Source organism: Tiliqua scincoides, chromosome 1, assembly GCF_035046505.1.
Source record: "Tiliqua scincoides isolate rTilSci1 chromosome 1, rTilSci1.hap2, whole genome shotgun sequence".
Lineage (NCBI taxonomy): Eukaryota > Metazoa > Chordata > Lepidosauria > Squamata > Scincidae > Tiliqua > Tiliqua scincoides.
The window spans coordinates 99,281,335-99,309,055 of record NC_089821.1 but is presented as its reverse complement, the minus strand read 5'-3'; the positions used below and the strand labels follow the sequence as shown (position 1 = coordinate 99,309,055).

The window sequence follows — 27,721 nt, the reverse complement described above, 5'->3', positions numbered from 1 at the left end:
GAAAAGGGAGGGAACACGTTGTGATCATTGCAATTTTATTTAACAAACAAGTGACAACACTAGAAAACACATTGACAACCAGTGTTTTAGCTGTGAACATGGGTTCTAAAAAAGATTTGTAAGATAAATAGCTTGGTTAAGGTTTTAAGCACAAGTTTTATTCCTGCCAGGAATGCTGAAATGCAAGTGTTTACAGCAGTAATTCCTTACTGGAATATCTACATAATATCAAATATAATCCGCAAATTTGAAATCAATACTTATAAAAGCCTTCATTAACGCTTATTAGTAGCCCCTTGCAAGTTTATTGCTTTGAGTTAAACATTCTTCAAGGAAAACTTAAAAGTTTAACACTAATGTCACAGAACCCATTCATTTCCTCATTCATCCCATGTTGTTAACACTGGAAGCAAAATAATGCAACTTCCCAAAGGAGTTCTTAATGGAAAGCTATCACAGAAGTATCCCCTCCTCTTGACTTCCAAACAGCCTTAACATTATCACTTAGTGCCAGTAGAAGAGCAAAACTTGAGAAACATTTTCCAGAATTGCAACTGATTACTGTTATAAGTTTATACAAAAGGAAATCTTCATTACACATAAAAATCTGATACTTAGAAGAAGGCATACATGTTATAATCTCAAAGGAGAAACAACTCACTCTTGCAGACTGAACGTTTGGGTCTCCAGGTTCCAGTGTGCAACAGCAGGTTTTTGAACTCAGCAATGCTTAGAAATCTAACAGTATTCAATGTTTTATTAAACAAATGCATATCGATGGTACTTGTCTGTTCAGCATCCTGTCCTTCCATTCATATTTATGCAGCATCAAGTGTTCTACCAAGATCACCATCTTCAGAATCATCATCTGAAGCTGCTGGAAATATTGGATACAAATTAAAAAACCTTCTACAAATCAGACACAGAATGCCTAAGTTTCACATAGCCTATGTACAATCTTGAATTGAAGTACTGTCTCAAAATGAGGTGCTTCTGAAATTAAAGATCAGGACCTTCGTTCACCAGGTTACAACCCAATCTCAACTAGAACTGGAAACACAAACACACTTTTTTGTACTAATGTGAAAAATTGCTTTTAATGAACTGCTAGACATAGAAGTCAACAAAATCGGGAAGTATGTGTATTTTTTTTAAAAAGCAGAATAATCACACAGGTATTTCTGATGTCTTTAGTTAGCTAATTTTAAAAACTATCGATCTATGGCCATCATACATCATTTGTGGCAATCATCTATTTTAATTTTTACATACTTTTTAGAGAGCGTAAACCTACTTGCCAACTGCACAACTAAATATTTTCTTCCTTGAACTTTTTAATCAAAAGGAAGTATATGAGCATACAGGAATGACTTCAGGGTAGTACAAGTATATATTCTATGACCACACAAAAAAAACTCTACTTTTTGCTTTACAACTGCCCAGCTTAATAATGATAAATAAGCTGTTACTATTGCAATAGAATTTGCATCCTTTGAGATCACGCCTTAGTTTTATGTTTAGGGATACAATACTAAGAGCTACATGTAGCACTGTCATAACTAGAGATTATGCCTCTCAGAAATAGAGAGCTGTTATGCTCAATTTAAAGATGTTTTAAAGACCATTATCTAAATGTTCCCAATGCTTGTCTGTGATACATGTATTCTGAACAAAGTTCACTGAATAGGGAACCAAAAACTGCAAGTGAAAAAAATCCTACAAATCAAATGTATAGAGTTTGAGAGGATGGGTAGTTACTGAACTAATGTTCCCTCAGGAAGGAAGCTGGAGCCCAACAACACTCTGTTCTACTTCCTACAAATGCAAAGTATTTCTCCTTCAATAACTGGGGAAGTCTGTTCTATGAGCCAGCTCACATATTCCTAGCTCTGGCTGTAACAGGTTTGGTTCAGCTTCTGCAGGAAGAAGAAAAAAAAAGGAACAGGCAGCTTGGACCAACTTAACAACCTCTACTGGTATCAAAAAGTGTTGAAATTCCTTTGGGGAAAGAGGCATGGGAATATACAGCTGAAAGCTGGTCTATCAGGGGAAAGGTATTAACTAGCTGCACACTGTTCCTTTTATTCTCCTACAGTCCCACCTACCAGGGCTAACTTCACAATAGACAGTAGTGTCAAGCCATTGAAGACCTAGGGTTCTCATCCCTGACAAGACAGAAGTATTAAAGACTCAGACTTTAGCAATGCATTATCTGAGGACAATAAAGGACATTATAACTGTCCTAGTCATGCTTTACTTGGCTAATGCTTCCACTGTCCAAAAATGCAAGAGGAAAGACAGGTGGCTAACAGCAAACATAGCTGACTTTTTCATAACTTACACAGCAGCAACCACTATTTCTTAAATGGAACTACTTCTGAAAGACATCTCCTGCAAGTAACTACATTCTTTCTAGAAGACACACTCCTAGGAAGTGCTCCTCCATAGTAGAAACTGTTCTTAGTCAAAAATTAGCTACACACCCTGTCCACTTGAAAACTAGCTGCGGATTGCAATAATCTAAACAGCTAGGCTGGTCTTGGCTAAGGGCACAATCTAGCCAAGTTGGGCACTTTTTAAGAGCCATTTATTTCAGTGGACAGTTATAATGAGTTTAAGATCTCCAATAAGATTTTAAAGTGCTTCTTTGGCTGGATGACGTAAACTACAATAATACTTTCCAGAAACGGAGGATACATTACAATAGGAGTTGAGCAATGTGTGAAACAACCATCAACATTAAAGGCAGGGAACTGGTGCTGATTGACCCAATAACTGTCAACCATATAGAAGCACTCTAATGAATCAATGCTCAAGGAAGCCGTTCCGGGAGGTATTACTGTACTACCATTCAAGTTCCCCATAATACATTTGACCTGCTCCCTTCCTCTGTACAATGGAAGCTATGTGCCATCTTGCTAGTACATTTTCATCTGAAGGATTTTTTCTCAGCCTAGGTTAGACTAGACTCCTTCAGAAGCCCTTTGCACAGTTACAAATTATTTCAATTCTCCATGAAATTCATTGTCTCAGTTTTATTAATTATTCCAATCACCGATATGTGAATATTGTAGATGAGTTCAAACTTGGAACTACAGATCTCAACAGGACACATCTGAGTTTTTTCTCATGTTGCTTTTGACTATGAAGTGAAACTGAACAAGTGGAAGTCACCTACTTTCAATATCATCCATGTGTGCCTGAAGAGTTCTTGCAAGATTTATAAACTAGAAGCAATACAGAAAGAAGGGAGTTTAAAAGTTGCACGTCACCCCAGGTTTTTATACCATTAAAGAATCCAACAGCATATTTATGCCCCTCAAGTGTTTCAAGTACAGTATTCCTCATTTACCATTTGTGAGAAATCCAGGAACATACAAAAATGAAAAAACAGGAGGGAATCACAAACACAACAAACAGCTTTCTCTAACTGCAGAAGGTAGAAAAGGGGCTACTGCTGCAGCCATAGAAATGACTGCCAGTGATCCAGCAGTTCACACATGACATTTCGTTCCATGAGTTCAACCATGCACATGTGACTGTAGATGGGTCAGAAATATTTGCCTCTAGGACAGAAGTACTCTATAAAGTGGCCCTGAAAAGGTTATATAAAAAACATAAGCCCGTTTGGAAGTTTCAACATGGGTTACTATATAGCAAGATTAGAACCATCACAGTTCATCAAAACATACACAGGAATGCTCACACCACAAAGCTAAACAATTTAATCAATTGTATTAGTTTGTGGTATTTTTTTTTAAATACTTGCAAAGAGCATTCTTTTAACCAGTAAGAATTTAAGAAAATAAATTTAGATGCTGTTCTAATCATGAAATCTAGCATTATGAAAACCACTTAAAAGGGGAAAGCTTTTATCATCATGATTAAGGACCAAGTAATGTTTTTGAAATATGATTAAACACACACAAACCAAATTACAACTCAAAATCCTTTCCTATACATGCACATCCTTAGGGATTATAGCAGCGTCTTTCAATCTTTTTCAGGACACACTGAAAAGGTGCTAAAATTGTCAAGGCACACCATGCTGCTGGTGGGGGCCTAACATCCCCAAAGGCCCTAATAATATCCTTCCTTAAATTCCCATGGCACATCTGCAGACTATTCGTGGCACACCAGTGTGCCATGGCACACTGGTTGAAAATCACTGGATTATAGAATAGTTTCTATTCTCTTATGATGGTCAGGTGAGGAAAAAGTGCAATGTTCAGATTTGTTAAAAAAAAATCAAAAACTGGAAAAAGTACAGAAAAGGGGCAACAATAATGACCAAGGGGTTGGAGCCTCTGCAAGGAGATGCTAAAGTGCTTAGAATTTTTACATTAGGGAGAAAAGATAATACTGCACATTTATCTGGCTGTAAGTTCAATTGAACATTTTAAGATTTACTTCTGTGTAAACAGACTGAGGCTCATACTGCAAGAGGTGGCATATTGGCCACTAGCATAGCTGGCTTTTGAAAAGAGAAGAGAAACTCATGCAAGATATATCAATAGCTCCATGTTCAGAAATAGTATAACTTGCAGTAAACTGAATTTTTTTCTGTTCTGCTTTAACTAACAACACTTCCTCCTCTAGACTAGTGGTCCACTGTGCAGTAATGTAGCAATGAAGGCAATAGGGTTTCTCTAACATTACAGTACAATGGCACTCAAAACGTAGACTTTTAGCCTGTCATGGTTGCTTATGAGACCTTAGAAGTAGTACTGTAAACATGGAGTTACCAGTTAATGTAAAGAACTCCATGCATAAGCAGAACTCATTTCAGTTTGACGCACAGAACCCTGTTTATGAACGGATTTGTATCCTCAGCTGCATTTCGCATGGCTCCTAAGGGTGAGGGAAGTGGCTTTTCAGGCAAGTTAAAGTTAATATGATTCCGAGGTAACTTTGTGTATAGAGCCTCAGATTAAAGCTAAGTGGTGGGGTGTGAAAAAAATGGGATATGCTGTGTTGGCCTTACCGCCAATAGGTGGTGCTAGGGAACATGTACCCCCAATTACTAGAAGGCTTTGTCTATCACATGTACCCCAATTACTCAAGCGTGATAACTGTGGAGATCTGAATGTACTAGAACTAGATTCTAAATGGTCCAGAGAGCATTGCAAACCTGCAGTCCCTACAGATAAAAAGGTGACTACTCCTAGTTATTCAAAAATCCCCTCAAAAATTCTCATTGGCTTTTAGCTATGGTCAGTAACTCTGGTACAGTGTGTCTTTACACACACCACAGAAGTGGAGTAGGACAAAGTAAAAGGGGCAGCAGGGCCAATGATAAAGGTAGTTGTTGGCTAGCTGCTATCACTGGGTTGCAGAAGCAGTGCTGCCAGGAAGAGGCAGATGAAGACCGGGGAGGAACTTATGACTGATAACTGAAGTCAGAAGAATGAATTTAAGAAAATCATCTCAGAAGCTGCTTCTGAACCAAAAACGAGTAATTAATAACCCAGCGATGTCATCTGGTGGTGATTCAGCAGGACTGCAAGCACCCTGAGGCCTTTGGTGTGAGGACCCAAGGGAAGATTTCAGGAAGGAGCTTCCTGTATCTGCTTGAAGCACAGAGTCAGCCTCTTTTCCAGGGAAGCCCTCCAGTGTGTGTGTGGGGGGGAGAGAGAGAAACAAAAGAATGGAAAACAGGAAGGGGTAATTGACTACATTTTGCAATGGAACCTTGAAGCAAACAAAGCAATCTATTATTTTTATAAAGTTTGATTATGCTGATTTAAATTTGTCAGGTTGCCTGATCACTCCCATGCCTTACCAGGTCACCAGCAGAAAAGCTTTTAGTATATGCAGGCAGTGAATGATTACTAAAGGAGTTCAGAGTGGGAAAGAAAGGGTTGGGGTTTGTTAGACCTTCACCTGTTACTATTAAAAAGGAATTTTCTTACACATGGTTAAAGTGAGTGGGATTTTAGAATCTGCTCATGGTGTTAAAGAACTTATGTGAGGGTTAACAGGGAAGGTGGTGGGTTCTGGCTAACCTAGGTATTTAACACGCCCTCAATACATCACAAGAGCATGCATCAGGGCCAAACAGAAATCCAAGTGTTCATGTGGCTCTTCTGAACCTGACCAGTGTAAATTTCGAGAATAGGAAATTTGCTTGACAAGGGTCACATGTCTTCTGCCTAAGCCGAAGAAGCAGGTCACACCACTTACCCGGACACGAGTATTGGCCTCACTTGTAGTTCCCAGCATATCTGAAAAGCGCTGTTCACACAAGTGTAACAACACTACAAGGTAAAGCCCAGAACTTATAAATTCATAGTCTGCCTGGAAGAAAAAAGGGTATGATTGAGTCAAACATTTAAGGTGTCTGAAATGCACAACTAGTGCTATATTACACTGATTATTTTGTCCCAGCTTACACACACACAGGAATGTATATGCAGGCCATACTTAATGTATACTCAGTGTATATTATACTGATTATTTTGTCCTGTGCGCACACACGCACACACACACACACACACACACACACACACACACACACACAGGATCATCATCTTAAGTAATATCTATGAAAGACTCATGCCAGATCATAACAGTTGTCTGCTTTGTTAAAGCAGAACCTACTCCCAAGTAAGTATATGTAAATCAAACTGGCTACCTCTGTACTTAACCAAACTGATCCATGCTAATTAGCAGCAAGTCAATATTCTGGGCAACTTTTTTGTGAACAAAGGTTTGAATAAATAACCAAATCTCAAACTCCAATAATTAAATTTAAATTCAGTGACCAATAAAATACAGAAACTAAACAGATTACAATCATTCAAAAATGTATGAAAGGTTAATACTTCTTAACATTTACACAGCACTGAATTTTGATGCAAGTGCTTCATTTACAGCTTGGTAATTAAAGTGCACAAGTCTTACAGCAGAGTCATTAGTAATAAGGAAAACTTCAATAAAACCATGATACTATCACCAGCCAACTAGGAGGTTCACAGATCATCATCAAAGAACTGTATGCCCAACAACTCATCTATATGTCCTCAAATCTGTTATATGTGCCTCTAATATCTTCTGCCCTCTGTTTTAGTACATGTGTCAGGGAGACAGTCATACCATCAGACTGAGAGGAAAACATCTGTAGCAGAACAATGCAAGTCCTGCTCACCAGTAACTAAATAAATTTGCTCTAGCAATGGATACTTAGTACTATATCCTATTTCTACTGCAACAGCACAGATTCTGACTCATGTTCAGGAAGGTAGTGAGGGAGAAAGCAAAACTTCAGACTTCTGGTATCAGCAGAACACTCATGTGCTGTCTTTGAACTTTTTCCAAAGGACTTTAACTGAGAAGCAGTACCAGGCTCAGGCGAAGACAAACTGAGAAATCTATCTAAGGACATGTCTACCATTGTCTCTCCCAAGGGCTGCCTGAGAATACCTATCAAGGCTACAATCTGAACATAGTAGGGCTTACTCTGGAGTGAACATGCATAAGCTAGCAGTCTAATATATCTTTTACATTTATCTGGGATTGTTTAAATTCCATTTTTCAATTTTTATACAATTGTTTAAACTACTGCAACCTACTTCCAAGAATCTGAAACAAGATATTTCACTTAGTTAAATTATGTTTTTGATTTTAAATGTTTAAATAATTGTTTTAAATTTTATGTTGCATTATGTATGTATCAAGTATTATAAGCTGCCTTGAGCTTTAGGAAAGTCAGGTTATGTATGTATGAATGTATGCAAGTATGAATGGGAACAAGTGGCAGGAAAAGAAATCAAATAAAAAAATTAAGAGGTGTTTTTTTTTTGCTTTTAGTCTCATGGGGGTGTGACTTTGGGGAGGGCGTCATTACAAGCTCCTGCATTTCAAAATTTACCACTAACGGTAGCACAGTGTTCTTCACTAAAACTCACCAATTCAAAACTTGCAAGCAAGTGTGAATAAAGTGCATAGTCTTCAGGAACAAGTACCATTCCAATAAGACACAATTTGATTCTGCCTAACTGTTGAAATATATGGTTGTTCCATAATCCCCATAATTGTGAAGTCATTCTACCAATGTTCACTTCCTGTTCTATTTTTCCCCCAAGATTCAAAGTATTTAAACAGAACACAAAATACACCCTGGACACAAACAAACCAAACAAGCATACACATGCTTGAGACAGGAAAGAATGGGTTTCCTACATGGGTTTATTATACATATCAAATTGATCTGAACAGGTATTTTCTTCTAGAAGAAAAGTTGTCCTCATAGCACTAAACCGACACTTACCAAATTAGCCAAAATATACTAACTTGTTCATTTGCATGTGCTCTATGAAGCTCATGGATATCAAAATTGTCAAGACTGAGATGCAACCTCTCTTTGCACAGTTCACAGGTAGTTACTGCTTCCAATGAAGAACCTGAGGAAACAAGGCAGGACAGTAACACAGTTTGTTTCTGACTGAAGGTCTTCTTGTAAAGCTAGCTGCTGAGACAATTTAGGATAAGCAACTGCACCAGTGAACAGAAAGCCAGGTTTATCCTCAATATAGCAAATATATTAATTAAAAAAAAAACATAGCACTGAGAGACATAAGTTCTATGAAGCATGTCTAGCTCCATAAAAGAACACTGCAGGAGAAATGAGGGACACACATCAAGTGTATATGTATTACTACAACACTATGAGATCATTCCTTTATCAGTTTGGTTTGAGATTCCTTTCAGAAATAGGGAAAAGGAATGTTTCAAGAAACTTTGAGAATTCTAAGAATTTCAGCAACTGCTATGCAAGTGTTTTCATTGAAACAAAATTAAAAACAAAACCTCAAACATAAAGAAAACCCAAAGCAGGGAAAAGTACATATTTTACTGTATATCAGACTCCTCTAGAATGATGCGGTCTGACAAGCATTTTATTAGTAGCTAACTGAGAAAAGAGGCACCTTTTAAAATGGTGCTCTCTTATCTATAGCGGGGAAGAACAACTGTCCCTCTTTGCCCCAGCATGGTGTCTTTTCCAGTGGCTGTTGCTGGTGTCCTTTCTGTACTTTTTAAAAGAATATTAGCCTTTGGGGACAGGGAACCAGTGACCGATTTATTTTGCTATATAAACCAATTTGTGAATTACACATGTTGAAAAGCAGTATACAGGTATAACCTAATTATCCACAGATTTTTCACCCGAAGTTTTATCTCAACAAGGTTTTATCCCAGCATGATGAGAAGGTCCCTTTCAATTAAAGGAAAAAAGGTTACTTTTAAAATCCCTTTTACAAACAGCCTCACTAAGCAGGCAGACAATTCTCTCTCCAGGCACTTAGAACAGCTTCACTTGGAGGTAAGTGACAGCCCCCCCCCCCCGCCGCAAGGGAAAAAATGCGAAGTGATTATCATCTTTGATTTGCATTCTCTTAGCATTCTTTTGAGCCCATGAAGGGATGGGTCACTTGCCTTGGAAGAGAAGCCTTTTTAAGTGCCTGGAGAGACTGATTAATTGATTGTCTGCCTTGTTGCTGTCACTCTTCTGCATTACAATGGTAAGGAGTTGATTTTTAAACCACTGAGCACAGGGACATTTTCTAAATGGATTTTATTTTTTGGCATCCACAGAAGTTTTGGGAACGGAACCCTTGCGGATGCCGAGACAACCTGTATAAATCTTGTTCTTCATCTTATTATGTTGTTTATACCGCAAAGTAATTTTTTTACTGGATCTCTGTTCCAGAAGACTATCAAAAATGAACACCAGTAAAAGGCCATGGGAAAAGATGCTCTGCTAGGGTGATCAGCAACCATTGCTCTGACTGTGAAAAATTACTTCATTCTAGAGTCAGGGTGCTTCCATCCATCTCACTTCAGAATTTTCTTACCAGAGTTAATCTTGGACTGTAACCACTTTTTCATACACTCCTGGTGCACATACTGCAAACTTCCAGTACATTTGCATGGCTCTATTAAGAGATTGGTAGGAGACGTAGATGACATCTGACATATCCTACACAAGTCTCCCTCCTCCTCCTCCGAGTCCTCTGAAAGGAGACTAAAAAGAAAGAAGAGTCATTATGCAGAACAGAATAAAACACTGCTCATATCAACCCATTCATTTGAATCATATTCTGGCCCTAAGACAACAACAACATTGCAAGGTGCAACAGATTAACAGTTCTCTCAAGTAATTAGTGCAGCTGATTAGACATTTTAAGATAGGGATCTGTCCGTCACCAGAACAATGGGGTCCAAAAAAAATTAAAGATCTCCTGGAACATGGTAGCTTTTACTTAGTTACATAATTACATTTTAAAATATTAATAAAAATGCATCTTACCTCTCTTTAATTTTCTGGAGCCTTTCAGGATCTCTTGAAGGTGGTATTTTAGATTTATCATTATCTTGTCCATCAGGAGGATTCCAGCCTGAAGGAATAATATCTACAGTTATCATAACATTGTCAGACAAGTTGTTCCCTAGCGTCTGGGGCACTGCAAACCGGAAAAGAGAACCTGGAAATAGTCCTGATATTCCTGTATTTCTTCTACCATGCACTGAATCTGGCCCTGAGGTGGCAGATATAGCACCATTAGGTACTGCAGGTGTTGATGGCCTAGTAGAAGGCCTGAGGGAATCACTTTGTGCTTCAAGAGATGCCTCTCCACCAGATTCTCTTCTCCTAAAAAGATGCAGTGATCTAGCAGGTGTTTCAGAGGTAGAGGTTCTTGCAGTTTCATCTCTTCCTTCTCTTCTCCTTCTGGAAAACAGAGGAGTACACCTGTTCCTCAAAGAAGATGATAGCCAGGAACCTGCATTTCTACTGTCAGACTCATGTCTGTAACTTTCAGCATCTGAATCAGAACTAGGATTTGATGAGACACCCAACAGGCCCCATCGTCTTCGAAGAAAACTAAATCCCTGAGAAGCATCGGAAGTCTGAGCTTCTGTGCCTTCAGAAGTTGTATTAGAAGCACTAGCATGGGCAGAAGACTGAGCTCTTGGAATAGCTGAACCTTCAGAACCTAATGGTCTTGAAGACAGAGAATCTTGGCTAGACCTTCTTGAGAAAAATGTGGAGGACATACTAGAAGCTAAACGAGACAGTAGTTGCCTTGTTGTGCGCCTTCCTTCAGTATCTGCAGGAGGTTCACTTATTGACCTTTGGGCTGGTGTAATCCTTTCAGAATTGCTAGCAGAATTAGTTCCACTTCTCATGGCAGCATGGGTAAATTCTGGCTGTATATTCCTTTCAGAAGACTCTATTTCTCTTGGGACATAGCCAGATCTTGAATTCCAACTATGGTCTCTAGAGAGTAACGATGACTGATGTTCAGAAGGCAACTGGCGGTTCATGGATGTGTTCAGCCTCAAAGAGCTCAATGAATTTTCTTTTGGTCTTGCTCCCTGTGCATATGAAGAAGCAGATCTCTCCTGAAGATCTACCAAAAGAAGAATCAAAACACACACAAAAATACTGATTTAAATCAACTGAAGAATATTGTATAAAAAATTAACCAAACTAAATTATTGCCATATCTTGATAAACAAAAACTCAGGAAATCCACAAGAAGTGGATTCTACACAACGAAGTGGATTCTATGCATCCCAATTCTATGTATTATATTCAGTGGGACTTACTTCCACGAAAGTGTGTATAGGATTGCAGTCCAAGTTTCACTGAAATAAATGGGATATTCCCTACTAATAGTATATAAGATTGTAATCTTGTTTTGCAGAAAATATGGCTGACTACATATTTTAACTGAGAAATCTTTTGATACTGTAGACAGTATGTTGTATGAATATAAACTATATATAAACAGTTTATATAAACTATCCCTTGCATCCCACAACTGTCAAAATCGCTTTAGTAGCTGTTTAACCACCAAAGAAGTTACATACATCGAATTGTATTGGTACCACACACAGAGGCATGTTTATTAGAATCAACACTTCAACATTCTGTGACAAATGTTGGAGGCAGATAATTCAATAGCAGTATTTTGTCCCTGTAACTTCCAACACCAGTTATAAATAGAACTAGTATCAATTAGATTTTTTCCCCAGTCATCTTTTTACAATCTCTTGATTTCCAAACACAACGTTTAGAATAGTTTGCAGTCAAACTGCTTTCTAGTCAAAGGTGAAGCAGAAGGTGCCCATATGAACTAATGTTGCTTCATTTTTCTGGTTAACACTGAAACCAGAGGTTACAAGGTTCAAAATTCTAATGACAATATGATTCTAGTTTCAGTCTAACTAGTCTTGAGGTTCAATCTTAAAAATTCAATCTTAAAAAATGCTGTAGTCAGAAGTGATGTTTGCACCTCAATTTTAGGAAGAAGTCAGCTAAAAATAGAATAAAGCAAATTTCTCAAACTAAGTCGCAACTCACCAATGGGTTGCAACATGACGGGCAGTGGGTTGCAACCCAATGCTCCCTGTAGCATCGCAAAACTTCCACTGGCCTCTGCAGGTCCTGGAATGCCTTGGGGAAGCAACTAGAAACTACTTCTGGTTCATGGTCATAACTTCTGGTTTTTGCAAGGTATTCTGGGACTGGCGGAGGCCAATGGAGTAGCCCAACAGCTCCCAGTAATGCTCTGCAGGACTACAGAGAGCATCAGGTTGCAACCAACTGTGGAAGACGAGGTAGGTCATGGTAGTTCAAAGTTTGAGAAGCACTGGAATAAAGACTGTAAAGAGCAATAAGATTTATCAAAGTATCAGAACTTAAATGATAATGTGTAAGCATCCCACTGTACTTATACGTAAACGTACACGTTACTTGCCTTCAATTGCAACTTCCATCAAAGTGATTGTACTTAAAATTATAATCTAAAGTCCAGCTTAAATATTCAGGAAACATCTGCAAGCAATTCAACTGTCAATCACTACAACTGTCTCCAAAATAACATTCTGGAAACCAAGGTCTAACCAAGTCCATCCAAGCATGCAACTGTTTTCAGCCTGTATAGCAGTGATTTTCAACCTTTGTCGTCTAACAGCACACCGAAAAGGTACTGAAATTGTCAAGGCACACCATCGGTCTTTTGACAATTGACATGGCGCATTGTGCTATTGGTGAGGGGCTGACATCTCCCAATGGCCCTATTAAAAAATGACCCTCCCTCAAACTCCCGTGGCACACCTGCAGACTATTTGTGACATACCAATGTGCCATGGCACAGTGGATGAAAACGGCTGCTCTATAGAAATTCCTTCTGGGTAACTGCTATTGTATTACCACGTGAGCAAGCCATTTATTTTCTTCTCTCTCACACATACATAACCCCAAAATAGTGCACATTACATTGAGATTTTTCCATATCTGAACTGGCCCCAAGTCTGTTTCTTCCAGGAACTCTTAAAACACTGAACAATACTAGCTGAGATATAGTAACCAGTTTAGTGGTGTCTGCTAAAGAAATCCAACACACCAAATGGCCACATAAAGCAAGGCAACACATTTCTCACAGAGCAACAATGCAGGACTACTACAACAATTAATGATATTCATAGTAACTGAACTAGTTAATTGTATGCATAAGTCAAGAGCAGTGGCATGAGCTAAGCAAAACATCAGATGGCAACCTGTGAACATTAAAAATAACATACATATCTGAAAATTTTCAAGGTTCTAATACATACATGATGAAGATGGAAAGTCACCATTCCTGTGACTACAATCCACAAGACTACTAACAGATGAGCCTGTTCTTTCTAGCTCTCTCCTTTCTCTCACAAGTTGAGTTCCTAATGATCCAAGTACCATAGATGGAGATCGGGACACATCACTATACCTCCATGGGGAATCTAAAACAAAAGTCAACACTGTAGAATCTTCATCCTTGCTACAAACCTTCAGACACTCTTACTGACATGTTCTTGAATTCTCACAGCCTTTTTTGGGTGGTAATTTCCCTCTTTTGAACATTAGATGCAACACCACCACTTTCTTATGTGTAGTGAGAGAAACAGGTAGGAAGAGCACCAACATGTGTCTTTGTCCCTATCTCACTGAAACGAAGTGAATGGGATGAATTATCTGAACAGATCCTGGGTATGAAATAAATGGTTCTTCAGAAAGGAAATCAAATTTACAACACACATCTCAGACAAGGTTTTCCCACAGTCAGTTTGAAGCCATTATCCTAATTTTTAAAAATCTTATTGTGCTAATTTATAACTCCAGTTTTATAAAAGGCATATTATGCATTGTTCAGTTAAAGAACAAGCCTGCTCTAGATTCTAGGGAGCAAAAGCTCAACATTTCATTGTCAAGCATTTCAAGCAGCAATTTTGAAAATTATATTATAACACCACAACTTTTTAGTAAGCAAGACACAGGTTCTGGTATACAGCAAAATAAAAAATGAATGAGAAATTATTGTATGCATTTAAACACATCACTTACCTGAAGCTGTGTTTAAACCATTACTTCTCACACTAGAGGTAGATGTATAAGAAAGTTTAGGTCTCTTAGAATCACTATCTTGTTGCTGGTTATGCAGCCTTGAAGAATATGCTCCCTGAGTTCTCTCAGATTCACCAAACCAAGAAGATGCAAGAGGAGAAGATGATGATGCAGACTACAAACAATGGTTTTGAAGAGGTTAATTGGCAGAGCTTTCCCAGAAAAAAAATTGAACCATCTACAAAAATAAGCTAACAGAAGTAACAAACTGTAGGCAACAAAAAGGAATTAGGGCCCAAACCCATGCTTTTCTATTGCCCAGGGCTAGAGCAGCACCAACATGGCTACTGCTGTATCCTATGGGGCCAGGCAAGCAAATGGAGTTCTTCAGGGAAAAAATGTTCCCTTAGCCCTTGTTGAGCAACAGCGGCCCAAATGGGTGTCCTTGAATCTGCACCCACACTCTCCAGGGGGCAAGAGAGACCCCTAGTAAGCGCTAAACAAGCCATTTTTCCCCAGCACGATCAAGTGAGCACTGACACTGCCCCCTGCCCCCACAAACACTTACAAGGTCCCAAAGTCTCCCAGAGAATTTAGGAACCTCTGCTTAACACCCTAAGGGTACAATCCTAACCCCTTATGTCAGTGCTTTCCAGCACTGGCATAGTGGTGCCAATGGGCAGTGGGGCTGCATCTTGCAGTTGGGTGTCACTCAAGGAGGCCTCCTCAAAGTAAAGGAATGTTTGTTCCCTTACCTTAGAGTTGCATTGCCCTTATGTCAGTGCTGAAAAGGGGGTTAGGGGTTAGGATTGCACCCTAAATTACTTAGAGCCCAGTTATTGTACAGAGCGTCTTCCTACATGTTCTTCTCCAGTATTAAGGACACCTGGGGAATTGTTTATCCAGGTACCACCACCAGTGACAGCAAGGCATTCATCTACAACAGACTCGAGTCTTTAATTTTAGACTAAAATAAGTCTAAAAATAACTTTGCTAATAGTTAACTGCAATCCCCAGTTTACAACACATTGCAAGATGAACTTTAGGAGACAAATTAACAGTACATACCAATGTATTTCTACTTCCCAAAAATCTTCCAGACCATGGACGATCAAGTGTTCCTGAGTAGCGAGTTGGAGAGGAAGCTGGAAGCTTCCAAGGACTTTCAAAAGCTTCCCTTTCTCCAATTGTCCAATCTGTACTGGAGTTACGCAACCAGCTGGATTCCTAAAAACAAACATGGCTGTTATTTTAGCCTTCTGTTCAAGTCACGCTCACAGCAAGTCTAAAAGTCTAAAATTTACAATTATCAGACACAAGATTTTTGATCAATGCATTAGGTTACTTTGTTGGACTTGGTTGTAAAAGGTAAAATACCTTTCCACTTTCATACTACAAAAGTTCACTCACAGAGTCAGACTCAGTTTCGCCGCTGCTGGGCACAGTGCACATGGAAGCAAGATGGCACTGCTGTCAACCCACTCTTCCGTCAGCAGCATATCTGCTCGGCTTGCAGCCCTCCAGGGCACAAGTATCAAGACAACTCTCCCTTAAAGGAATGAAATGCTTGCTTGTGTCGGTGACAGCCTGCACCATGTTGCTTGTGTCTGTGATTGCCTGCACCATCTCAATGGGGGGGGGGGAAATTTGGCAAACACTCCCTGGTTTTTTTTAAAGTAATCCCCTCTGTTGCTACCACACCAGCCCCTGTGTGAGAGAGAAAGCTCCACCTTGCTGCACGTGTTCTGGCTACAGAGATTTTCGGTCCCCCCTTCCCCTCTTCAGCCTCTTTGCTGGCTCAGTGTCTCCAGGAGTGTTACTATTCCTTTGCAAGGGGAACCTCTTCCAGGGCTCCAGGGTTATTTCTCTGCCTGAGCCTTTTTGCAGTGTTTTGGGCTGCCTGGAAATGCAGCGAGATGCCAGCACGAGGCAAAGGTGTGTGTGACTTTCGGTTTCCCCACCCCATCCACACTGAGACAAATCCGAAGATAAAAAATCCGTAGATAAATAGGCTGCGCCTGTATTCTTCCCCCTCTGTAGACTGGGGGAGTGCAGAGGCTTAGCTAAGGGAACTAGCTACACCTCATTTCCACTCCTTCCCAGTGTTGTGGCAACACTACTTAGAGGCAGCCAAACTATCATGCTGATTGAATGAGAAGCAGAAGAAGAAGGACAAGTGGAGGGCTGAATCAGAGGTCACGTAGTTTAATAATAGTATTGTCTAACACTAGGGTTCCCAGTGCATGGTCCGCAGCGTCCCCTCAGGTGGTCCGCGACATCTCTGGTGAAAAAAATGTCCTTCCAGGCAGAAAAAAGCCTCTGCAGCAGCAGCAGTCAATCAGAGCAGCTCAGAGCCAATCAGAGCATAACCTTTCTCTATCTCCTGCCTCCCCCCTCCACCTCCCTTCCCTCCTTGTCTGTGAATGCCCAGAGAAGCAAAAAAGTGAAGCACAGGTGCCTTGTAAGGAGCACGCACGTTTGTGCAGCCTCGTAGCTCAGCTGCATGCAGAGGAGAGGTGCCCTGCCGCCCACTGCCTCCAGCCTACTGCCTCCATTCCTTGACCCTGTGCCTTCAGGTGAGCCCTGGCAGCCTGGTTTCTCAGGAGTCAGATCAGGACTCCAGCCAGCCTGGGAAGCCCCTTTTGCATCCGGGTGGGGGGGGGCTGAAGTTAATAGTATGCTATTCATATCCTAGCATATTGTTCAATGGCACAGCCATACCAAATTGTAGCAATGCTATTGATTTCTACTGTAAGCACCAACAAGGAAGGAATTGTAACCCATTATATTTATTTCCATAAGAACAAGTGTTTCAATCCAGAATCTCTCAGTAACCATCACTTCTCTTGCCTGAACCTGCAGATAAGTTGTCCAAGGATAGCTGAAAAATATCCAAATTGTGCCAACAGTCAAGCAAATCAGACTGATCTGTTTCTGCATGTTTCATAAAAAGATCTCTCGCTCAGAATGCTGTCATTCAATATTAAAATGTACTCTACTTTTCCCAACACCTATAAGAGCTTCCTTTTTATGTCCCACTTGCCCAACAGATGTAAGTATTCATGCACAGACAGGAGTTATCATTCGGAAATTTGACTGAAGTATATTTGGTCACTGTTCTTTCACTAGAAATTTTACTGATAGTCTAAAACATGACGGTTAATTTTATTAAATTTCAAGACTTTGCAATAGCCTCAAGAAAGAGCAGATTTCATGTCATTCACTCTGTTCAAAATAAAAATTCTAAGAGCGTAATTATTAAGGCCTCAGAGGTAACCTAGGCATCTTGGGATAATCAGATCTTAAAATGTCTAACAGACTTGTTCTAGTTCTTTGCACCAATGAGCCGCATGCCTATCTCATGCAAGCAAATTATTGAGACCCCCTTTACTACTGCTTACTACACTTTGAAAATTGTAAACCTGAAGGGAATGGAATATATGCTATTGTGCCCAGCTCCTTCTATAAATGGAAGAGCTGCATTCACTCAAGGAGTTCTTGAGATAGCGGAAGGGGTTCTCAAACAAATGCAACGCCCTTGCTGTTCACAGAAGGTGTTATAGCATGCTGATACAGTATGTTCCTGTACCACTGATACAGCACTACCAATGCTGCCCTGCTACTGTATGCCACCTCTAAAACTGCACAAAGAGAGGAAGAAATGAGACACGGTGGAGACACAACACAACTTTAATATTCATACCTGAAAAGCCTTTCCACACTCATTCAAATTCTATCTTTATTTTGTTTTGTTTTAAAAGAGACACATTTGTTGAAAACTGCAAATCTGCATGACTGAACTGAACCGCCAAATCACACCATTCACTAAGTGACAAATATCTGCCCCTCTGTTCAATTAGAAAATTCTAATCATTCAAGGTGCAATCTCCTGCCATAAAGCACTTTTGCACCACCAAGAGAGCAGGGAAGCTGGCCGAAGCTCCACAGGGCTGGCACAAGGGTAAGCCCGTGCCAACCAAATTAGCCTGGTGTGGGGACCTGGGGGCATGGGCTTTAGGGTGTTTTAGGGTGGGGCAAGGTATGTGGGCAGGGCCAGGATCTGGCACTTGTGCCAGATCCTAACCATGGTTCTGGGTAGCCACTTGGATTTGCACCACTTCTTGAGGTGGCGCAGATCCAAGTAGCCCCATTGGGTCTGCTGCGGCTTTACCTAGGGTCAGGGGATGGAATTCCCCTTGTCCCACACTGAGCCACAACCAGCCCCAATCCCACTCTGGAAACAGGGCAGGTCTATCAATTAAAATGTGGTTCATGCTCTTCCAGGAAAACTCTGATTGGATATCTCTTTTCTTCGAGTGAACTAGGCACATTCTATGACTGCCAGGGATTAATTCAATGTAGTGCTCTCAACTAATGCTGCATGGAATGTATTAAACACAGCAACTATGTTTGGTTGTATCAAATCCAAATTTTAGTTATAGAAGAGAGAACTAAAAAGGGAAGCACAACTACCACCACCACCACCAGATTCATGTTCTTTCATATCCAAATTGTAATCTGATGACTCAATTACATGACCTATAAGCTGAAAATGACAGTAAATATGACTATGAAATCCAAACTTACTTGGCATCCAGGCTCTGTTCTCAGTGAAGATTCTCTTGTACAGTAAGAGTCAGTAAAACTGGTTCCTCCACTCCCAGTTCCTGCCCTAGCACTTCTGGAACTGGACGGTTGAGCTGATACCCTCCGAGGAATTCTTGAGGGTTTCGATTCCATTTTCTGTGTACATGAAAAAAATTCTCAAATAAGTAATTCAGTATGCAATTCATAATAGCAAACAGAAATTAAACTATCACTTTTAAGCAATCGGGAGACTTCTCCAAATGGCTTAACACAATCCTGGGGATCAAGATATTGGGTTGTGACCAAACCCTCTCTTGCACAAGTATCATCATCTACTTGCACAAGAGAGGCACAATTATCATCGACTCCTTCTTTCTTCTCCAGCCCTCCGTACAATCTTCCTCCTAGGGGTTCCTCAATTTTCAGAGGCTCCATGGACTGAAAAGGGAAATCACTAAAAATTGTGCTTCTCCTCCTCTTGTATGAGTGGAAGACAACACTTATGCAAGAAAACGTTTGGATATAACCTAATACCACTAAGCTAATCAAAGTCACAAAGCAAAAATGAGTGAAATAAGATTTGGATCTCAAAAAGATTACAATAACTCCAGTCTCTTAAATACGTTCCCGCATTAAAGTGAATACTTTGTTAAAGAGCAACACAAACAACAAAGACAACACAAGAGCAACACAAACAAGTGGCATAGACAGTCCTGTGCCACTTCTGGCAGTAAACACTATGTGGTGTCCCAGCACGTTGTTTGAAAAAATACAGGCCACACAGTTTGGGGGTCAGAAAGGTAGGAGAGAGAAAAACATAATCCCAACAAAACCAAGATGGCAGCCATATGATAGACCTCCATATCTACCTACTAGCAGGCACAGACTGCAAACTGCCAAGGGGTATTTTGTGCAAGTTCAAGCCAGCTTGCTGTACAGTATTACTGACTGTTCAAAAAATCAAAAGTTACATATGCTTGATGGTATTTTCCCTAGAAATTGAATAAATTCCATACAAGTTATGACAAAACCCAACATCAGTTCAGAGTGTTCAAAACATAAAATGAACACTTGCCAAAACACAGCCTTAGAAGCTGAAGGACAGGGCAAGGTTGGCCAGAGATATGCCTGCAATAAGTGATCAGTAAGAAATAGTTAAGCCATACGTATGTGGTTGGAGAAGATAATAAAACAGTTGCAAAATGTCCTTCAATGAAATTATTTACCTAGCTTTACATAAGCAAGCAATTTAGCAAATTCATGTCTCAGCATTAAAGCAAACTTGGGTTCTCAAATTCAGAAGCGGTTACATAACATCTGTACAATTCAAGTAACTTTCTCCTCAAACTAAGTTTCAGGCTGTAGAAGAATCAACTAACTTTGTTTTATAAAGCAACTCTTCCAACAGCTGTTCACAAGACACATGGCCTGGAACTTTGCTACTGTCAGTAAACAGTGTTTTCTGCCAAGTGGCATTATTTCATAATGAAACAAGGAAAGAAACCCTACAACAATAATCTGTTTCAGCACTTAACTCACGAATGTGCACAAACAAGTTCTGCTCAAAAATGGTTCATGAGATCAGCCTATTTATTTGTGATTTTCTACAGTCAGCTACAGCTATTACTGTATAGAGAGACCAGATTTAAACATGACATCAGGTCGTCAAGAAGTTATGTACATGGCATTACATGTGCCTAGTGTCTTTTTTAAACTAGGACCAAACACGTGCAATGCTAACACATGTAGGTGAAATTAATTACACAAAACAAGGCAGGAGATAGAAAACTATTCTGGGTTTAGTAAAGCTTTCACTGTGGTGAAAGCCCAATGCATCTGACCAGGATTTATGGATTCAAACACTTCTTACAGCACTTAGGAATAAAGAGATAGCATAAGAAAAGTATACTTCTCAATCAATCACCATAAAATAAGTACTTGGGACACAACTCAAACAGTCTGCATCTTGTCACTAATAAAAGTCAAGTACTTCCAACAGAGTTAGAAACATCAGAAAGACAACACTGGCCACAAGGCCCTTTGATAAGTACCTACACATACTAAAGGGGAGGGGCTGAGATAACCCTTCCTGATTGTTACAGTAATAATTCCAGGACTCTGGTATACATGACTCTTTCACCTAAAGAGAATGGTGGTGTGATGCAGACAAGATAGGGTTTGAGACTTATGCCTTTTGACACTGAAAAGGGCCTTAATAAAAGGCAAATGCAAGTTAAAAGCAAAAATCAAATTTGCATCCTCACATGCCAGTGCAGTACTCATGGATCACTGGCATGCTAACAATTTTGTATGTAGGAAAGGCAACCTGGTTTAAAAGAGATGTTGAGTGGACACAATGACATACAGGTAAATTCTTGTTCACTCAGGATCATGTTCAGATCAGAGACTATCTACCATCATTCTCCTTTAACATTTTTAAGAAATAAAATAATTGTCTCTGTGCTCCTATTGCTCTTCCTCTCAGCTTCTCAGAAGTCACCACTGATGGTTCTGTGGTAACAAGCACGCACAACACAAATTTCATCAGACCAGCCTTTCTTGTCTGAACACATTTAGTTTGTTATCTTACCAGTTCCTTCCTTTTTTCTAGCCCAAATAACCCTTCCTGGTTATACTAAGCACCTCTACATAGCCTTCAACTTTAAGGATAAGACATTGCTGCCACACACACAATGTGTGTGCTATGTCTATATGCACAGGTTTTATCACCATTTTCATATAGGGAATATAGTATAGTATGCTTTAAAGAAACATAATTGGTATAGATATTATACAATTAGGAAATTGATCAATGGGATCTGGAGCTTCAACCCCATAAGAGATAACACAAGAGCCAAGTTAGAAGAGGGAATTGGAGAATTTGCACAAGAAACAGTAGGTCAAGAAAGGGAGTTATCATGACAGATAAACATTAGTACTGTATGAGCATTTATCTATTTAGCAATGTGTTCAATGTTTCCCATCTGAAATACATAAAGCAGCCTCTTATATTTAAGTCAGGAATTCATTGTGCATTTATCAGCTTTCTTGAATGTAGTTTTTTTGATGTAAGGAACCTGTATAAATATGTAGCTTTTTTCTCTGTTTGCAACAGATTTTGCAACTCTTTCCCTGTACTACCCTTGAAGCAAGAAAGTTTGTTATTTCTCCTTTAGTGCTGCTATTTTAAAAGTTTCCAACCCCCTGAATTCCTCTTTTGTTCCTTCTCTGCCAGCAATGCCTTATATATTACAGAACTGACTGGCTGACTTCTAACAACAAAATAGAACACCTACTCATTTCATGAGGTCAACGTAGTCCTTTTGGGACTGAACTACTTTCCAGAATGCATATTCTGTGCCCCTCTTTTTAAAGACACTCCATCATCTTTGCATAGCTATTTGTACAGACTAAACAAATACCACTGTTTAGATGGCCACCTGTTTGTATAAGGACAGCCTTGCTGCATCAGGCCAAGGTCCATCTAGTGCAGCACTGTTTTCAACAGAAGCTAGCCAGATGCCTCTGGAAAGTCAGAACATCATGGCAGTGGTTATCCTGTTTGTTCCCAGAATCTGATAGATATGATAGCGAAAACAAACATCCATGCAGGAGACCCAGAAACTGGTGAAAGAACTCTCCTCCATTTAATTATTTTCAAAGCAATTTAAGATACCACTGACAGATCTCTGAGGAACTCCAGTGTTTCTTCCATCCCTTTTTAAAACTCTTAGCGAATTCTTATCTTCCTCTTTTTAATCACCTGGTTAATCACCTGGTGTACACCTGGTAGATAATTCCACAATTTGCTAAAGATCTTTCAAAACCTCTGACAAGTATTAAAACAATTTCCAAAAATTCAAGCTTCCTGGATTACCCATCTGCACATCTCTTTGATCTAATGCTGGGATGTTTGTTTTTTGCTGCCATCATCCAAAATGATTCGAAGACAAGCTAAATCAAAGCTGAATCACTGCAGAGAAGATACTGGCCTTCTTAATGGCCCCAGGAACATAACAGGATATCTTAACAAAGTAGACAACTAACATTCTCATTTACGGGCATATTTAATGATTTTAAAAACCTTTCAGGAGTTTATAAAGATACTTTTCAAGAAATTGAAGCTGAACAATCTAGTACTACATACACAAAAGAAAAAAATTATCAGAAGGGACCTTAAAAATAAGTTACACTTCAACAAACTCCAAAGGCATAGCTATACATTGCACCATGGAGTCTTGACAGTCTGCCATGCCACGAAGTCAAGCAGGGAAGGTTTTCCAAAATCCTCAGTATCTCAACAAATACATCATTCAAAGAGATGATGGAATAAAACTGTTGCTTCATTTCTACAGAGTTGATGAACTAACAGATCTAAATGACAGACTAGACGTTACTGCACCAGGCATAAGTGCAAGAGTTGAGTCAGCAGCGAATTTATATATGGAGAACATTTCAAGTGCAACACAGGCAGTCTAATGAGCAGGCCCAGAAATCTTATCCCTGCCTGTAGTCTTGCCCCACAATATCTCCTCCAGTGGGGTTTAAACATCTGAAGTAACCCTTGACAGAATAAAAACTGATTAGGAGAAGCAGTATTTAAAAGAAAAGGTTCAGCTCCTAGCTTTTGCCTATTCACAGTGTGCTTTATGTCCCCTCCCCCTGCACACATACAAAATTTCACCATGAATTCATAACAGCAAGGGAGGGGCAGAAGAGAAGAAATTACCATATAGAGCCTGTACTATCAATTACACTCTTTCCTGACTTCATCATTGGCAGTACTATTTGCAATATTTGTTGCAACACTGAATAGTGAGAATCTAAACCTAATCGCAGCTCATACATTCTCTGAACAAGGCTAACTAATTGTGCAATGCTCCTCTTCAGGGACAAATTTATACAATTGTTTTTCCCTCTTACGGCAGATTTTCAATCACCCCCCTATCTAGATACTAAGGGGAAAGTCTCAGGAGGGACCTTACTGTGATATACTTACAAATATCACCTGATGGTGGGGCTAAGGAACTGTGACCCCACTCATACAGCTGAAAGCTTTCCAAAAGCTGTGCCATCAGAAGTTTTAATTACAGGACTGCACACTACTTTAGTTAGCATAATGTCAGTGCTTCAGTTGTCATTATAACCCCATAAGGATTATACAATGAAGGCAAACCCTAACAAACCCCTTTCCCAAACATCATTACTCTAACCCAGTGGTATTCCTCCGCTTTCACTTTTGGATGGTTGGGGAGCCCTGCAGACACTCACGGCTGCTGTAGGGACTGGTGAGTGCAACCTAGTCCCTGCAGCCCCCCTTAGCAAGGCGATTGTGTCACTGCCTTCCCCCTGCCCCCACTGGCTGCCTCCCTCCCCTCCCCTGCAAGCACTTACTGCAGTTTTCAAACTCCCAGAGAGTTTGAAAACTGCAGCTCTAACCAATGACAGCAATAAAGCTGACCTTGTTTCTCAGGTACAAGAACTGTTCATTTATTAGTAGGAGAGCAACCTTTTCCCATTTCCACTAAGAAAAGCGGTATACCAAACTTCTGTCCTGAATCAGAATAAGCCTGGAAAAGATAGAATTTGCAATGCCCGGGGGGGGGGGGGAGCTATCAGTGCTACATATTTGCGGAACAACTGCACTAAACATAGCAAAAATGTACATGTCCATCACTCTGAGGACTTACACATGTTTAACAATCATGGCAATGCAAACATCGCACAAGAACTTTCTTATCAGCTGATTATCAGGCATACTTTAGAATGGGCACAAACCACACATTCAGGTGTGAGCAAGTGGTCACCCCCAACAATACAGACTGTATGCAAGAGCTACAGTCCTGCATTAGCGCCAGAATTTTCTACCAAAAATTCCTTACCATTTTACAGAAGAACAGTCAGTGACTGGGAGCAGATCATACCCAACAGTGGGAGAAGCTTGCCTGGTCAGCAGAGACCAATCACACTCTCTCAGCCTAGAGTATCTCAAACTGTTGTCATGATGATGAGTACAGTATGTTTTTAATCATACACGTATCAGCACATCATTTGTTTTAAGTAGGGTTATCAGACACAAGGTGGGACAGAGTACCTATGCCTTTAACCAATGTATAGAAAAAGGGAACTTTCGCTCAACATGGAAAGGTTTAAAATAGTGGTTCTCAAACTTTCTAGCACTAAGACCCACTTTGTTTAAACACTACTGGGACCCACCTAGTTTTACCAGACTTTTAAAAGAGAACATCTACAAAGAAATAATATTTTATTAATTTATAAATAATAACAACCAGAAAAAAGACCCTCACACATTTATCTTCCTAGATCTACACTTGCTTGCGAACTGCAGGAGTTGAGTTCTTTGCAGGGCAGTTAGCATCTACAGTATCCAATTTTTGAATAGCTTCAGGACTTGAGGCAATTAGTTATTTGATCTTTCCATCACCTTTTGGTGACCCAGCAAAAATCAGGTTGTGTCCCATCAGTGGATTCTCCTAACCCACAGTTTAGAACCACTGGTTTAAAAAAATAAAATAAAATAAGATTCTCCTGCCAAAATTCCCTCTTCTATACAATTGTTAATCATATAGGCCAGGAGTGTCAAACTCATATCCTATAGTGGGCTGAAGTTAGCATTCGTGGTGCCTGCTGAGGGCCGGAAGTGGCATCATTAATCAGAAAGTGACATCATTAAACAAAATAAGCCATAAATAAGTGCTTTGTCCTCAGCTGCAAGTGACAGAAGAGAAAATATGCAAACCTTGATCATATTTTCAAGATAGGCATGCCCAATTATCTCGCTGGGAGAGCCCAATTATAACAGAGGACCAGAGAAATTGCTTCTGTGGGGGCCACATTCGGCCCAAAGGCATTATGTTTGACACCCCTGATATAGCCACTGTGTCCCACTTTGTATCTGGTGACTAGACATCCTCTTTTTCCAGGACCCGTCTGCTTTTTTTAGCCTTGTGTACTGGAAAAGATCTGAAATGTCCTACTTTTCCCAATGAGCAGGCAGCGCACAGTCTTCTTGTAACTAATATGTTATATGTAGAATAGTTTTAAGCTTAATAATAAATAATAGTGTTCAAGCAGACCCCTGAAATCAATATATGAAGGGTTTTTTTTGGCTTTTATTTTGTCATGTCCCATATTTTTCTGAGATGTCCTACACTTCGGGGGGCCTGGTCCTGTGGCTATGCCATCTGGTCACCCTGTGCTTGACCAGGGTGCTGAGGTAGGCACTCCGCCACCCTACTTAAAGCACAGGACTTGCTGATATAGGCGCAGGAGTTTTCAGCCACAGAAACGCCGCTACGACCTAAAAAGACAGCCTTGGGGGCGGGAGGGAGCAGGGAGCTGGCAGAAGAGGCTGAGGGCCCAGTCCTACCCTTGTCCACTCAGAAGGAAGCTCCATGACAGCCTACGGGGCTCGCTCGCGGGTGAGGGCGGAAGGCCTGCAGCCTGGGCTCGCCCACACGCGCTCCTCCTCCAAGCGCAGCCAGGTCTGCGGGAGGCACCAGAGAGCGTGGCTGAGCGCACGGAGGACCGAGGGGTCCGCAGAGCCAGGCCCGTCCCTCGGAGACACAAGATGGAGCCTCGAGGCCTCCAGGGCAGGGCCTTCGCCGCCCCCCGCTCCCCCCAAGGCGCTACCTGCTTCCCACCGCGCCGTTACTCCGCCGCCGCCTCAGCTTCCTCCTCCGCCTGCCGCCGCTCCGCGGGCTGAGCTGACAATGGCGGCCGCTCAGGGCTGAGGCTGGAAAGGGAGGGGAGGCACCCTCTCGCGCCTGCCAATCACCGCCACGCCAACAGCTCTCGCCACAGCCTCCCCTCGCGGCCTCTTCTCGCGAGAGCACGCGCCCCGTCTCCTCCCCACCCCCAGCCTGACGTCTCTCTGCCTAACTGCGAGAGGTGCCGAGAAACCCTCGCGCGGAAGCTGCCGGGAAAGCGGAAGCGCCCGGGGATCAAAACAACTGCGGCCGCTCGCGCTGGCGTCGCCGTCGCGCTTCTGATGGGAGTCTACGTCAGCGGCTGGTGGCACGTCACTGATGCCTCTGGGCGCGCGCGCACTTCCAGCCTCTCTGCGGAGCTCTAGGAAGGGAGGAGGTCGCCCCTGCCACGCTCTCAAGCTTGTTTGCACTGCACTGCACTGCACTGGCCTCGTTATGGACGGTTGGAGGGAAGGAAGGAGGGAATCTTAGTTCAGGGGTCTCGCATCCCTGCTGAGGGCTGGAAATGACGTCACTAAGGAGAAAAGTGACGTCATCAAGAAGAAAGTGATGTCATTTAGGGGGAAAGTGGCATCACTAAGCAGAAAGTGACCTCATCAAGGAGGAAAGTGACATCTCTGAGCAGAAAGTGACCTCATCAAGCAGATGATGGCCAGAAATAAGCACTTTGTTCTCGCTTAGTAACTCATTAGCTGCAAATGACAGAAGGGAAAATGTGCAAATCTTGTTCATAATTTCAAGAACTGAGACAGCCCAGTTACCAAGCAGGAAGAGCCCAATTATCATAGGGACTGCATAAGTTGCTTCTGTGGGCCACATTCAGCCCACAGGCCTTATGTTTGACACCCCTGTTCTAGTTCATATGCTGATGAAGGGACAGGAAATATAGATTATTGGGGGGGGGGAGAATACAGATTTTTATTTTTAAAGTTTCATACTGCAATAAATAATACAAAGGAAAGAAATCACATTTTACATTTTCAACTACAGTTACATTACATCAACTGTTTAACAC

The 27,721-nt window shown here is 40.8% G+C and overlaps 1 protein-coding gene across 4 annotated transcripts; it reads right to left on the bottom strand.

Annotated features, from left to right (window-relative positions):
• Positions 1-18: 18 nt before the first annotated feature.
• Positions 19-26,728, bottom strand: MARCHF7 (membrane associated ring-CH-type finger 7). Of its 4 annotated transcripts, none has more exons than XM_066612060.1 (11): positions 26,630-26,728; positions 18,977-19,132; positions 15,458-15,616; positions 14,390-14,564; positions 13,624-13,788; positions 10,310-11,411; positions 9,855-10,024; positions 8,293-8,402; positions 6,184-6,297; positions 3,179-3,227; positions 19-877 (listed from the first exon to the last, which is right to left on the bottom strand). In XM_066612060.1, exons 2-11 carry the CDS (start codon positions 19,127-19,129, stop codon positions 819-821), a joined length of 2,256 nt encoding a protein of 751 aa, XP_066468157.1. In that variant the 5' UTR covers positions 19,130-19,132; positions 26,630-26,728; the 3' UTR covers positions 19-818. The 4 variants fall into 4 exon arrangements, with proteins under 4 accessions (XP_066468157.1, XP_066468158.1, XP_066468159.1 ...); XM_066612061.1 differs by having other exon boundaries at positions 19-874; XM_066612062.1 differs by lacking the exon at positions 13,624-13,788.
• Positions 26,729-27,721: the final 993 nt, after the last annotated feature.